This window comes from Branchiostoma floridae, chromosome 14 (genome assembly GCF_000003815.2).
Source record: "Branchiostoma floridae strain S238N-H82 chromosome 14, Bfl_VNyyK, whole genome shotgun sequence".
Classification (NCBI taxonomy): Eukaryota; Metazoa; Chordata; class Leptocardii; order Amphioxiformes; family Branchiostomatidae; genus Branchiostoma; species Branchiostoma floridae.
In genome coordinates, this window is record NC_049992.1 from 21,139,985 (window position 1) to 21,152,893 (window position 12,909).

General features: G+C 39.7%; 1 protein-coding gene across 3 annotated transcripts in view; it reads right to left on the reverse strand.

Moving 5' to 3' along the window:
- LOC118431142 (neuralized-like protein 4) overlaps nucleotides 1-12,909 on the reverse strand; it is a 37,349-nt gene that overhangs the window by 8,826 nt on the left and 15,614 nt on the right. For 2 of the 3 annotated variants that reach the window (XM_035842261.1, XM_035842259.1), the window contains exons 10-20: nucleotides 12,320-12,482; nucleotides 11,403-11,702; nucleotides 10,068-10,146; nucleotides 9,569-9,738; nucleotides 8,637-8,750; nucleotides 7,572-7,717; nucleotides 6,981-7,193; nucleotides 4,981-5,079; nucleotides 4,025-4,153; nucleotides 1,622-1,789; nucleotides 763-921 (exon numbers count right to left, since the gene is read on the reverse strand). In XM_035842261.1, coding sequence (XP_035698154.1) covers nucleotides 763-921; nucleotides 1,622-1,789; nucleotides 4,025-4,153; nucleotides 4,981-5,079; nucleotides 6,981-7,193; nucleotides 7,572-7,717; nucleotides 8,637-8,750; nucleotides 9,569-9,738; nucleotides 10,068-10,146; nucleotides 11,403-11,702; nucleotides 12,320-12,482 — 1,740 coding nt within the window. The remainder of the gene's footprint in view (nucleotides 1-762; nucleotides 922-1,621; nucleotides 1,790-4,024; nucleotides 4,154-4,980; nucleotides 5,080-6,980; nucleotides 7,194-7,571; nucleotides 7,718-8,636; nucleotides 8,751-9,568; nucleotides 9,739-10,067; nucleotides 10,147-11,402; nucleotides 11,703-12,319; nucleotides 12,483-12,909) is intronic. The other variant, XM_035842260.1, reaches the window with a different exon arrangement.

Here is a 12,909-nt window from a genome sequence, read left to right on the forward strand (position 1 = left end):
AGGATATTCTATAACAGCCTCAAGGATATTCTATAACAGCCTCCAATGATATTCTACAACAGCCTCCAAGGATATTCTATAACAGCCTCAAAGGATATTCGGAAGCATAACAGCCTCCAAGGATATTCTATAACAGCCTCAAAGGATATTCTATAACAGCCTCCAAGGATATTCTATAACAGCCTCCAATGATATTCTACAACAGCCTCCAAGGATATTCTATAACAGCCTCCAAGGATATTCTATAACAGCCTCAAAGGATATTCTATAACAGCCTCCAAGGATATTCTATAACAGCCTCCAATGATATTCTACAACAGCCTCCAAGGATATTCTATAACAGCCTCCAAGGATATTCTATAACAGCCTCCAAGGATATTCTATAACAGCCTCCAAGGATATTCTATAACAGCCTCCAATGATATTCTACAACAGCCTCCAAGGATATTCTATAACAGCCTCCAAGGATATTCTATAACAGCCTCCAAGGATATTCTATAACAGCCTCCAAGGACATTCTGTAACAGCATTAAACCCTGATAAACATGATAGATCCATCGTATTCTTGAGACTGGGTCGGAGCTCTGGTATCAATTCTAGGGAATTTGGGACAAGTAACCATTACATTGATATTGGTTGATAATATCTGTAATCAACAAAAAGAATATCCTTCGTCATTTGTTAAAAATTTGATTAGATATTTAAAGAGACATGGACCAATGTCACCCTTAGTCCTTTAATTCTCATGTAACCTATGTGTACCTTGACAGAGTTGTTGAAGAGAGCATTTCCCTGGATGATCCAGGAGGATTTCTTGATGCCCACAGCTGTGAGAGGAAAGCTGAGTTTGTCAGGAGCCTGTCCTACAACTCCGATTAACAATGATGATGTCCATCGTGGGTTCAGCTTGTCTACTCTCACCTGATGGGGATGGAAAACAACAGTAATTGATGATGATTATTGAAATTTCATCTGTGTTGGGAGATTACTAAATCAAATCCTCTTAAAATAAAACTGCATTTTGGTGGTCTATGACTCTTGCGAAAGATGACAATTTGATCCATGTACACTAAAGTGTTGGAAGAATGTTTTAGCAATGTAATATTATGGGCAGCAAAAATAAAAGAAGCTGCTGAAAACACAAATTGTTACCCCTTATTTGCACTTTACTATCAGACACCCAGGGCCCTACTTAAACTCATGATACAAATGTACATGTATCAAGTCTTGTACATGTATCAAGTGTTTTATGCATTTGAGATTAAAAAAATACTATTTGGGAAAAGATTACTCAAATGACAATTGCCATGTTGAAGTAACCTAAAGAACCACTTAAGTATCTGTAAAAACATCTTGGTGTGTAGAGGAATTTATGTCATCTAGCATGTAGGGAGAAACTTGGGATGGGATGTTTCCTACAGATACATGTATACTAGACATGTGTACATGTACATGTATCCATACCTGCAGAAACATATCTGTCCAGGTAGTAAAGTACTGGCTAAGACTTGCTGCACATCTCTACACATCTCTCAGATGTCAACCATTAAGTAAACTCAGTGTGGCCCTAAAGGTACAAAATGTAGAGTAGCACCAAACACAGCCTTCCGCCATGACAAACCTGGAATAGCTGCATACGGGGCAGTGGCCTGCGGCTGACCACAATGCCCTGGTTGTAGCTCGCTGTCCGACATGCTGTCATGTTGTCGTTGATAAGCTGAACGTTTTTGCCGTGATTCCAATGAAATTCCATACAGACAAGTTCTAATGATGTGCATTCTGCATCCAACTGAAAGGAAACAAGACATAAACTGATGAGACATAAGGCCATGACTAAAGTATAATTATATCATATAGAAAGAGACAGACAGAGCGACCAAGCACACATTCATGTTCATTCAGCAACTGTATGTCTTAACTTATACCTGATAAATTTTGGGTACTTTATTTGACTCAAATTTTGAGGTTCATAAATGGTATGGATAGATGGCAAAAGGGCCTCAAATAGTGCAAGTGGGAGCTACAGGGATGTAAAACCATAAATGATCATTGTTTTTGTGTACATTCGACATTATTTTCTTGTATTCTGAACCATTTTGTAATAACTTGTGACAAAGAAGTTCACAATTTTGTAGATGCCATGAGATAATGCCATGGATAACACAGTCTAGGATTTTTTTAAACAAATTTAAGCAAGTTCATTATGCTGCAGGACTTTGTTTATGCAAAATTACCCAAGGAAAAGAGAAGAAAACAACATGAGCTCAAGCTTGGTGAAGGAGTGACTGTGTACTAGTACTTTATTTGACTTTTCAATTATACCTTTAGGCCACACAGATCTGCCACAAGTCAGAGGTGCATATTTCTGGCCGATATTCCTTCCCTTGATTTACATAATTCCATGTGTTTTCAAGATCACAATTCAACACAAGAACAACTGGACCATCAAAGGAGACAGGAATTGTGTACAATCCTTAGCTCTAGAGAAGTAGATAGTCCTACACTTTCAAGCATACAGTCCTCTTGGAAAGTAGACGTTCCTTTACAAGCGTACAGTCTTTGGGAATCGGTACAGTTCTCTGGGAAAGTGGACACCCCCGCCGGCCCGTGGAATCGGCCCTTAACCCGGCAAATCACTTCCTAGTTCATCTGAATCACGACATCCAAAACTTTCACCCCGCAAGTTCTCTCGAAAAATGTCTCAGTTCGCAAGGTAAGTCGAGTTTTTGATTAAAAATTAAGGCATTTGAAACTACTCTCATATACGTGTGCTCAAGAAGGGGGCCTGAAAGCACGCGAATAGTAGGCTAAAACTCGATGTAGTGCTTGCTGGGCAAGCGATAGGCCGCCATTAAAATGACACTGAACAGAAGTGGTTGTCTGCCACGCAGTCGGCTTCATTTTCAACATGCCTCAATTTTCAATCAAAACTATACTTACCTTGCTAGCTGAGACATTTTCGAGAGCACTGGTGGGGTGAAAGTTCACCAGTTTTGGATGTTGTCATTTAAGTGAACTAGGAAGTGATCTGCCGGGTTAACGGCTGATTCCACGGGCCGGCGGGGGTGTCCTCGGAGTGTCCACTTCTCCCGAGAAGTAAGTCTGCACCGATTCCTGAGGACTGTACGTGTACGCAAATACAGGCAGGAACGGCCGCTTTCTAAAAGGATTTATCGCTTGAAAGTCCAGGTCTGCACACTTTTCAAGAGGACTGTACACATTTCCGAGGACTGTCCCCATTCTACTGTTAGGGGTGAAGAAGTTGGAATCACTGAACTTTGACAGAGCTCTAGTCTTTGTCAAGAGAACTGAGGATGCCGATGATTTACACATTCAATTATCAGGGAACATCAACCATCATTAAACATTGACATCACAGTTCTGGACAGAAATGTGTGCTCAACACTCAGGTTCTCATTTATCCTATTAAGTATTATTATCATGATGATGATGATCGTGATGGTTAGACATCGAGGTGATAACATGCACTAGATAACTTTTATCAAGTACATTTTACTACATTGTATGAACGTGTAGCATTTACTACTTGTACCTTTCATCAGTAAAACTGAGTAAGGTGTGCTTTCTAGCCCACAACAGAGGCCATCCTTCTCTGTTGGAAGCAAACTATATTATTTTCTATGATGAAAAGCAGGGCTCTAGGCAGCATCCGTTTTTTCGTCAATTGACGGAAATTTGCTGCATGTGATAGAAAAATTTTAAAACCAATCCGTCAACCTTGACGGACAAAAATCCTTGGCGGAAGCTACAGGCGGCTTGGGGATGCCGTCCACGGCCGTAAAAGCCACATACCGTTTGTTTTGCTATTGTTATGATTGTTGACAATGTGTGTCGGTGCTCTTTCACATACGATAATCTCATTAAAAACCCGTTTTTCAAGGTCTCAGTTCAATCTCTCTAACTCCTGGAATAGTTATTTCACGGTTTTCGCGACAATGGGAATTGGCTGACGGAAAAAAATCGAGCTGGCTAGGGCCCTGATGAAAAGCATCATGAGTCTCACCTCTAATGACTCTGTGCTAGTTGAACTGATAGAAGGAGGCCTGTCAGACTCGGTTAGGTCGGGGAAAGATGAGCTGATAACTGTGACCTGCTCCACTCTCCCGTACAGGTCCACCACTGCATACATGTCCTGCAGAAAAAGTGGGTTAATTTCCTTAACATCATTACAATTAGTCCAAAAGAATATCATAAAGGTGGAGATGATACTCATCTTGCATTACCAAAGATGAGTATCATCGTGAGATCATGTGGTGTAATCAACAGCGCTCCACAGATCCTGGGTCCAAACCTGCCATGTTGCCATTCTTGTCCACTTGGGAATGGCACTTTCTTGATGGCACTTAAATGACTTTCCTCACTTCACTCAGGTTAAAAATGAGTAATTAGCTCCAGCTAGGGCCGTCCCTCGGATAGGACGTTAACTGGAGGTCCCATGTTCGGGGAGAGTCACACCTCGGGCACGTAAAAGAACCCACTACAGTTATCGAAAAGAGTAGGGGTCCTTCCTGGTGTGAGTGGTTCAAAACTTACAGTCCTTTGGCCGCAAATGGGGCAATTACTGTCACTAAACGCTGTATACGGGCTGCCATATCGGACCTTTGCAATTTACCCCGCCTATTGTTTTACTAAGCTCCTCGCAATTTCAGCCCCTGGCACATTATAACAAATTATATTCTTCAAATATTTCCAGCCAAACATACTTGCACACCTCCACATATTGGAAGCATTTGAGTTTGATTTCAAATCAATGTAAAAGTTGATGCTATGGAGGAGCATGGTTCAATTCCCCAACAGCTTAAAATGTGGCCCTAAATACTCACTCACACTCACTCAAACATGTACTAGTAGTAGTAGCAACATGTTCATGACAGTTTTTTTCCATAGATGTACCCTTCCCAGCAAGATATTGAAACATGCAGGCTTTAATCTGGAATTCCATCAGGAAACATAGTTTACCTTTGGAACACTGTTTGCAGCAACACCCATGTCCTCTCCATTGATGACTATGTGCATGGTACCATCTGTACATCTCTTCACACCAACCCTGCCTCCAACCTGAGAAAGGTTTCCAACACAGTATGAAGAGCATGGTGAGACAAAGCTCTTTCCGAGGTGAACATTCAAGTGACCATAGGTATCATACTCTGTGACGTACACGTAATTAGGATTATGTCGGTTGTGTTGTTTTCTGTGAAGTATGATGTGGTGTGTATTATCATGGTGAGTGTAGTATTTGATATAGTACTTGGATGGGAGACCAATTTGCATAAGTAATGAGAATATGCTATAATCCCAATGTGGTAAATGATAGAAATTTCTTACTTATGGCATTTGGAAGTTATGTACATCATTGAACATTGATTATGCAGATGAGGACCTCATTTGCATAAATTTGCAATCAGGAAATGCGATTTAAGCCTTCTTTCTTAACAAAGATTGTGTACGTCTGTTATTCGGGTGTAGGAGATGAGCAACAAATATAAATTATGCACATGAGGACCTAATTTGCATAATCAATGACAAATGATAGCTACACAAGAAAACACATTGCCTGTTCCACAGTACCAAAAATAAAGGGGTGATTTCTGAAGTTATTAACGGGAGGTGCCCCAACACGGTACGCTTTTTCTTGCGCTCAAACTCATGGCGCTCCATCGCTAGTTGCCTGAGAGTGGTCAAATTTTTATGACTGAATTTTTTAATCATAGATTTGAACAACATACTTGAATAAGAAATGCATTCATGTGGTTCATGAACCTTTCGCGCTGCGTGTTACAAGCGGCAAACACTGTGAGACAATTTCGTGTATGTAACCTTCCAATTTTGTGCTACGCTGGACAGTGTGCCTAACTCGGTACGCTTTTTTTACATTTTGCTCTCTTCAGAAGTAAGTGGTAAATTTAAGTACACAGAAAAAATTAATAGTATGATGTTTTAGATTACTTTTAACAGTAAAATCGTGACTGTATGTACTTTCTGTCTCATATGAGGAAGGCTGTACCTAGAACAATCCAGCTGATGTTTTTACGGGCAATGGGCTGAATGCACTGATTGTGAATGCCCGACTAACAAAACCATTACGAAAAAACGACACCGCCAACATCAACAAAACTCTGTCTGATTATATGAAAATATCACATACATCTCTCTATCAAGTCTTCTTTTCATAGACAGCACGAATCATTTGTTACAGTCAAATAAATCTTTGGAGCGTTCTCTTGTCTGCCACCTTCACGGCCACACTCCCTTGGGAGTACAATGGTGGCAATGTTTATGTCGCTTCCTTTTGGTTGCTTTTCTACTCAACAAACCTTTGAAGACCCATATCCATAATGTTTTATGGAGCTTTATTTATGTGTATCATGGCAGTTGTGTGACTGCTTGGACGAGTTCGTATAGTTAGCGACACGAGCCGCCAATACGCAGAGGCCGGTGACCGCAGTGATTCAGCACTGTCAACATTACTGTTAGAATTCTGTTTTTAAAAAACATGAAGTAAATATGTTAAAGTATACTTGGAATGGAAATTAAAGCTGTGTGCATGGACTTGGTTTATTTACCTTTGTAATCGGCATAGTCAGTGGCAACAAACACGGTGTACTTATGGATAATAAGATCAGCAAAAAATCCGTACCGTCTTAGGACGGGAACCGTCTTAGGGCGGCCCCCGTTACATCGGTTATAACAACAGTTACCGCGAAAAAAAGAATGTGCATCATCGAGCAACGTGACATGCCAAACCACATACGAATGTTGCAAATGCAACCTATAGATATAGGACCCGGTGCGAACACTCAAAAAACAGGTCCCTTTTATTTCTAACTCTAGGGGGTTCTTCCTACTATCATATCTACATGTTTTTCTAACTCTAAAGGGTTAATCTAACTGTCTTCCTAACAACAGTTATCCTCTGTGATTTATTGAAATACTGTAATGCAAAATATAAATACACTTACCTCTAATCTGTCCAGGGTTGGAGCGTAGTTCTCTTTCAACATGAGGCCATTTCTTTTGATACATGAACCCGACATGACCCACGTAACTTTGGAGCGAAGGTCTATAGCAGAAGGTGGCAGGTTTGCAGTGGGAGTCACCTCATATGGTGTCAGCATGCTCAGTCCAATCTGTAGGGATCCCGACCATCTGGAAGATGTCTGCTCTATTCTGATCTACAGAGATGAAGTGACATAGAATTTGGGACTGTACAATATCATTTTGTTGTCACAGGTAGCATTCCTGCGCTCTCCACAAGGTCAAAATATTTTCCCAGCCCCCCATCCTATGAATCATATAAACTGGTCAAGATATGACGTTTACATGGCCAGCAGAATGCTAACCTTCTTCGCAGCCTTCCAAGAGTGCAGGCTCTAATGTGAAAAGAAGAGCAACAAGTGCCATCGCTCGTGGAAGACTGCAAAGGAGGCTATGAGAGCACCTTGATGTGATTGTTTTATTTGCACAATATAGACAATACATAAAATATCAAAGGATTAATAGGTGCAGGAGCATACACTTGATAAAATAAAGTCCTATCATAAACTCTTTACCTCAAACAACTCATCACTTCTGAGAGGCTTTGAGCTGAGAACCAAGCCATGGTTGAAGTTCCGTACTCTTGTGGCTGTACAGCTGTTGTTTTTGAGAGCAACATTCTTCCCTGCATTCTGGTGGAACCTATGGATGGCTCCTGGAACTGGGATACAACACAGTATAAGGGACAATACATGCAGATGTTTTCAATCGAAGACCACATGTTTGGATATTTGTCTTTCCTTAGCACATTTTATTTTTGGTTTTAAATTGTACAGTTTCATAAAGAGGTGAATTTAGGCTTTATTAAAGATAATCATCATCATCGGTCGGCTGCAGAGCAGGCTCCTGCAAGCTTCCTCCAGTAAGATAATTAAAGATAATTCAATGTCTACATTTTGATAAGATCCATAGATTTCTTCTGGAGGCTTCGAGTGACATCCATCACTAGTCTTAGCATCACTAGTATAAAGTGGTAGAACCCAATACAGGTACATATCACTGGAAAAAACAGTTGAACTTATCAAACTCACTAACTTGTTTGCAAATGTCACTCAACATATGCAAATCAAGGTAAGACAACACCATAGGAATCATTATCATTGCAGTAGAGATGGAATTGTCTCTAAATATTGTTTACCTGGGTGTAACCTCCAGGAACAAATTTATGTTTTTTTAATTATTATTCAGGGTTATTTTCTTTTTACCTTTCAAGGACAGACAATATTCTTGGTGTGTGTAAGCTATTAATAAAAGTGGATAAAAGTAACTTGCACTGGTGCAAGTTTGGTTTGGTATAAACTTACTTGCACTGCACCAATTTTACATGCACAGACTTGCTTATGGATGTGATATTTCGAGCCCTGAAAATTGTTCTGACTATGTTTGATAATTTCCACAACCTTAGTGATCAATCAAATTCAGCACCTATTTTCTTTGGCCATCACTTTTCTTTTGCAGTTTTGCATACAAGTTTTGGGGCATAAAAAAAACACTCCATATGAAGTCAGCGTGTCCTAACAATATGAACAACAACATACTAAATCCTTGGCTTCTAAAACAAACAATAATGTACTGCTCACGTGGCGAGGTGAAGTTAAACTGTTGGAGGTCCCCATTGATTAGGCTGTTCTCACTTCCACTGGTGATTGACACCTGGGCACACTGTCCATACAGGTCTATAACAGCATAGATACCTACATAATGCAACAAGAGTTAAGACACCTCATATCTCCATGAAATATTCTGATTACCTTCACCAGAATCAAATCAAACAAAATGTAGTCATCTATTATTATCTGTAGATCAATTATTACTATGTGATATTTGATATACAATGTAAAATACAATGCTTCTACTTTGTGAGATACATAAACTCTACAGTTAATTAGCTTCATCAAGAAGGTTAATGATTTTTATCATGCTGTGGTGGAGTGGCTATGGGTGTGTGTATGATCATGAATGCATGGGTAACTCAAGAAACTTCATGATGTGTACTACATGTATGTATCGGTTAGGTCAAGTTTGAGAATGGTCCCAGTTTGTCCAGTGTTTGTTAGATAAAGTCCCAGTTTGTCCAGTGTTTGTTAGATAAAGTCCCAGTTTGTCCAGTGTTTGTTAGATAAAGTCCCAGTTTGTCCAGTGTTTGTTAGATAAAGTCCCAGTTTGTCCAGTGTTTGTTAGATAAAGTCCCAGTTTGTCCAGTGTTTGTTAGATAAAGTCCCAGTTTGTCCAGTGTTTGTTAGATAAAGTCCCAGTTTGTCCAGTGTTTGTTAGATAAAGTCCCAGTTTGTCCAGTGTTTGTTAGATAAAGTCCCAGTTTGTCCAGTGTTTGTTAGATAAAGTCCCAGTTTGTCCAGTGTTTGTTAGATAAAGTTTAAGTGTTCTCCATACTTTTTGTAAGCACTTCAAAAGTTGAAGTATTATAAGGGACACCTGTACTTGTGCGTCAATGGATTTTCTAATAAAGTCTCAAGTCTCTCAAGTTTCAAGTCTGGTATAATGCTGTATGTACCTGGTGGCACATCTGTGCAGGCAACACCCTGGTCCACACCGTTCACAAAGAAGTGCATCTCTCCATTAGATGTCCGCATCATGCCCAAACGCGACCCACCAGTCAAAGTATCCAAGTCCAGCTGGTAGCCATTTCTTATCGTACTACCATCTTGCATAACAGCAGAACCACTGCAAATTAGATCACAGAAGGTTGAACAAAATTCAGGAAAGGAAATATGTAAGTTATACATCTTGAAAAGTAACAACTTGAGATGTATCCAATGCAGTTTCATAAGGTTGGTACATGTACATTATTGAATAAAGGACTCTTTATTTTCACAACCCTTCTTTATCCAACATCACAAGCAATCACTCGATATGTTTAAGTTTGTGAATGCATCCAATTTCCCTAGGGAGCTAAAACTCACCAAAACGACAGTGTGGAATAACAAAAGGGTTGTGAAGAAAAAAAGGATCTTTATTCAACTACAGAATGATGTAGTTCAAAAACTTCATACCTGAGCATCCATGTATCATAGTCAATATCAGTCATGGTGTTGGGGAATTCCAAATCATCTGGTCTTATGGCTGTCAAACCTATAAGAGAGATGTTAATTTCCTTTTTCAACAATACTACACTGATCAGATACAAAATATATACAATAGTACAGAGCTATACTAACCTACAGTAGCTATATCAATGGTATTGATTTACAGTGTTAATTAATTTTTAAAAAAACAGGGTTTTCTACAATTCAGATTTAACTATCACATTTGACCTATATCTAAGGACATATAGTATGAAGATTACATATCCAGCAGGTAAAAAGATATGCCAAAAAGCCGTTTCTCAAACAACAGTTACTAGACACCTTTTTCCAAAATGTTGAATAATTGCTTTTTGGCATAAGGACACACCAGCTTGTAGCTCAGCCCCGGGATTCACTGGACCATTCCATTTTTAATGAGCAAAGTGGGAGGGAAAAGGTTGAAAGGCAGAGACATGAAGCAAAGTTTTATCCACAAGATGGCTGCCTAACGTGTTTTGTAAATTGTATAGGAGTCCTGTGAGTAGTTAATCAGTAGAATGAATGAGCCTAATGAGCCTAAAATGTACTCTTTGGATTTAAGTGGTTGATTGAATCAGGGAGGTTATAAGCCAAAATATTCGGAAATTACTTCAATTATGTTATTTGTTTTGAAACAAGAGGTAATGCTAGTTCACCTTTATCCATTGGGTAACCTATATCCGTTGCTTTTTAAAAACAGGGTAACTATGTCTAGGCACGTCAAGTCGAAGGGTGGTAGTTTTAAACTGCAATATCCTGAAAATATTGAAATTTGAAACTAACGTTCGCCAACGTGATATCCCCAAATACCCTATTTTTAAAAGCAATGGATATATACATGTAGGTTACCCAATAGATAAAGGTGAACAAGCGTTATAAGCATGCAAAAATTGATATCAATCAGAAAGATTAATATTCAACACAACTGAACATGTGTACCAACTGAGCTATACTAATGTCACCTAAACTTCAGCTATCCATATCTCGTGTTTTAAACTTGCTACACACTAATCAAGACTTCGTTTACATAATGCAGCAGAGGGTAGGACCATCATGGCATCAATGATTTATCAGGTCACAAAAACAGGCACCCTTCATAATAACCCTTGTTTCTTTGGGGAAGATACATTTTGTGGAACTCCACTTATGAAGAGCACAAAATAAACTCCATTTCCAAAAGGAAGGTACATTGTTTCGAAATTTGTGGGTCTATTTCAGTCAGTCTAAACAAAAAGTTTCTCAATCATCAACGCATGACTTTCATGTCATCAACCAAGGACATACCTGCTTCTATAGAGCCTGACCATCTGTCCACCATTTTTTCAATGACCACTTCGAAAAGCTCATTATCCTGAAGTGCTCTGTTGCTCATGATGATGGCATCATTAAACTCTCCTCGTGCGTTTGGCCTGGATGCCGTTCTCCCATTGTTTGTTATGGTGGCATTCCTTCCATGTAAATGATGAAATCGGAGTTCCTCGGTGACACAGTTGTTGATGAGAGGGCTCCGTGGGGAAAATCTCCGGTTGTGCTCCACATCAGAACTATCCGTCTCACCATCCGACGAGAGGGGAGGGACATCCTCTGAAGTGGCACATACATGTATGACCAGAATAAGGACTTTGAGTGATTTAAGAATAAACCTATGATACACTGGTAGATATGTGTAAGGGGTGATACATAAAATACATAATAGTTCGAGTTGAATAACTTAACTGGGGTACGGAAGCGAGCTGGCCGACACACTCTTGCGTAGCTTTGACATGCCATGACGGCAGTCATGAGGTGCTGTACACTATAGGTCCCAAGAACAGCCGTCAACAAGAGGTTGGAGACTTCATAACTTCACGAAATATGCTGATTATGCCAAGCAATCTGCTAGGAGGCCCAAACATCACTTCTCCCTTACATCACAAGCTGTCTGCTACCAAAAACTCAAGACACTATGTCCTGGTCAAAAGATACCAAAAGATTGAAGTTCTGCTGTAGTACCGAGGTCACACATAAAGGGGCCCCAAATTGATCTTGACCTTTGTCTTTCCAACACCTATTCACGTGCCAAATACAAAGGTGGCCGCTAATACAGGTTTGACTGAGTGTACCTGTGCTATGTATCCTGGACCTGCATGTGGATCAATCAGACATCACTACAATCAATATCTCTGTGCAACTACAATATTGTTCTTGAGATTTACATGTACCTGACATGTCCACAATGGTAGCCTGGGCAGCCTGGCCATACAGATCTACCACAGCAATCAGTCCATCGGGGACATTGTGAGCTGCTACTCCCTGGTCCGCCCCATTCACATAGAAATGGAGTGTTCCATCCTGTTTTCTCATCACTCCTACTCTATCATTCACCTGGAGAAAGTATGTGCAGACAACAGCTAGTACATTGTCTTTGACCTGAGTGGAAGACTGGAATATTTTCAAAGGCCCACCATTTGGCAACCGACTTTCCATCCAAACTGTTGAAATTTGTTCCTTTTATATATTATACACATGGTCATTTTTAAAAGGCAATTTTTTGGTAATCTGAGAATCTTAATTTAACAAAATTACCAGTTTCCAGACATAAATAGAGATGTGCCCTGTTTTAAATGTGCAGTCACAATCACCAGGCATATTTTATGTATTTGGCATAGAAATGCTCATCTTATTCTCGTACATAATAATTATTATGTTGACACCAGCGAAAATACAAGAAAAGACTTGTCGGTTGTGATACCATGGTTTATCACTTCATTCGTACAAGCTTTCTATGGTCTTCAAATTTGAAAATACAAGC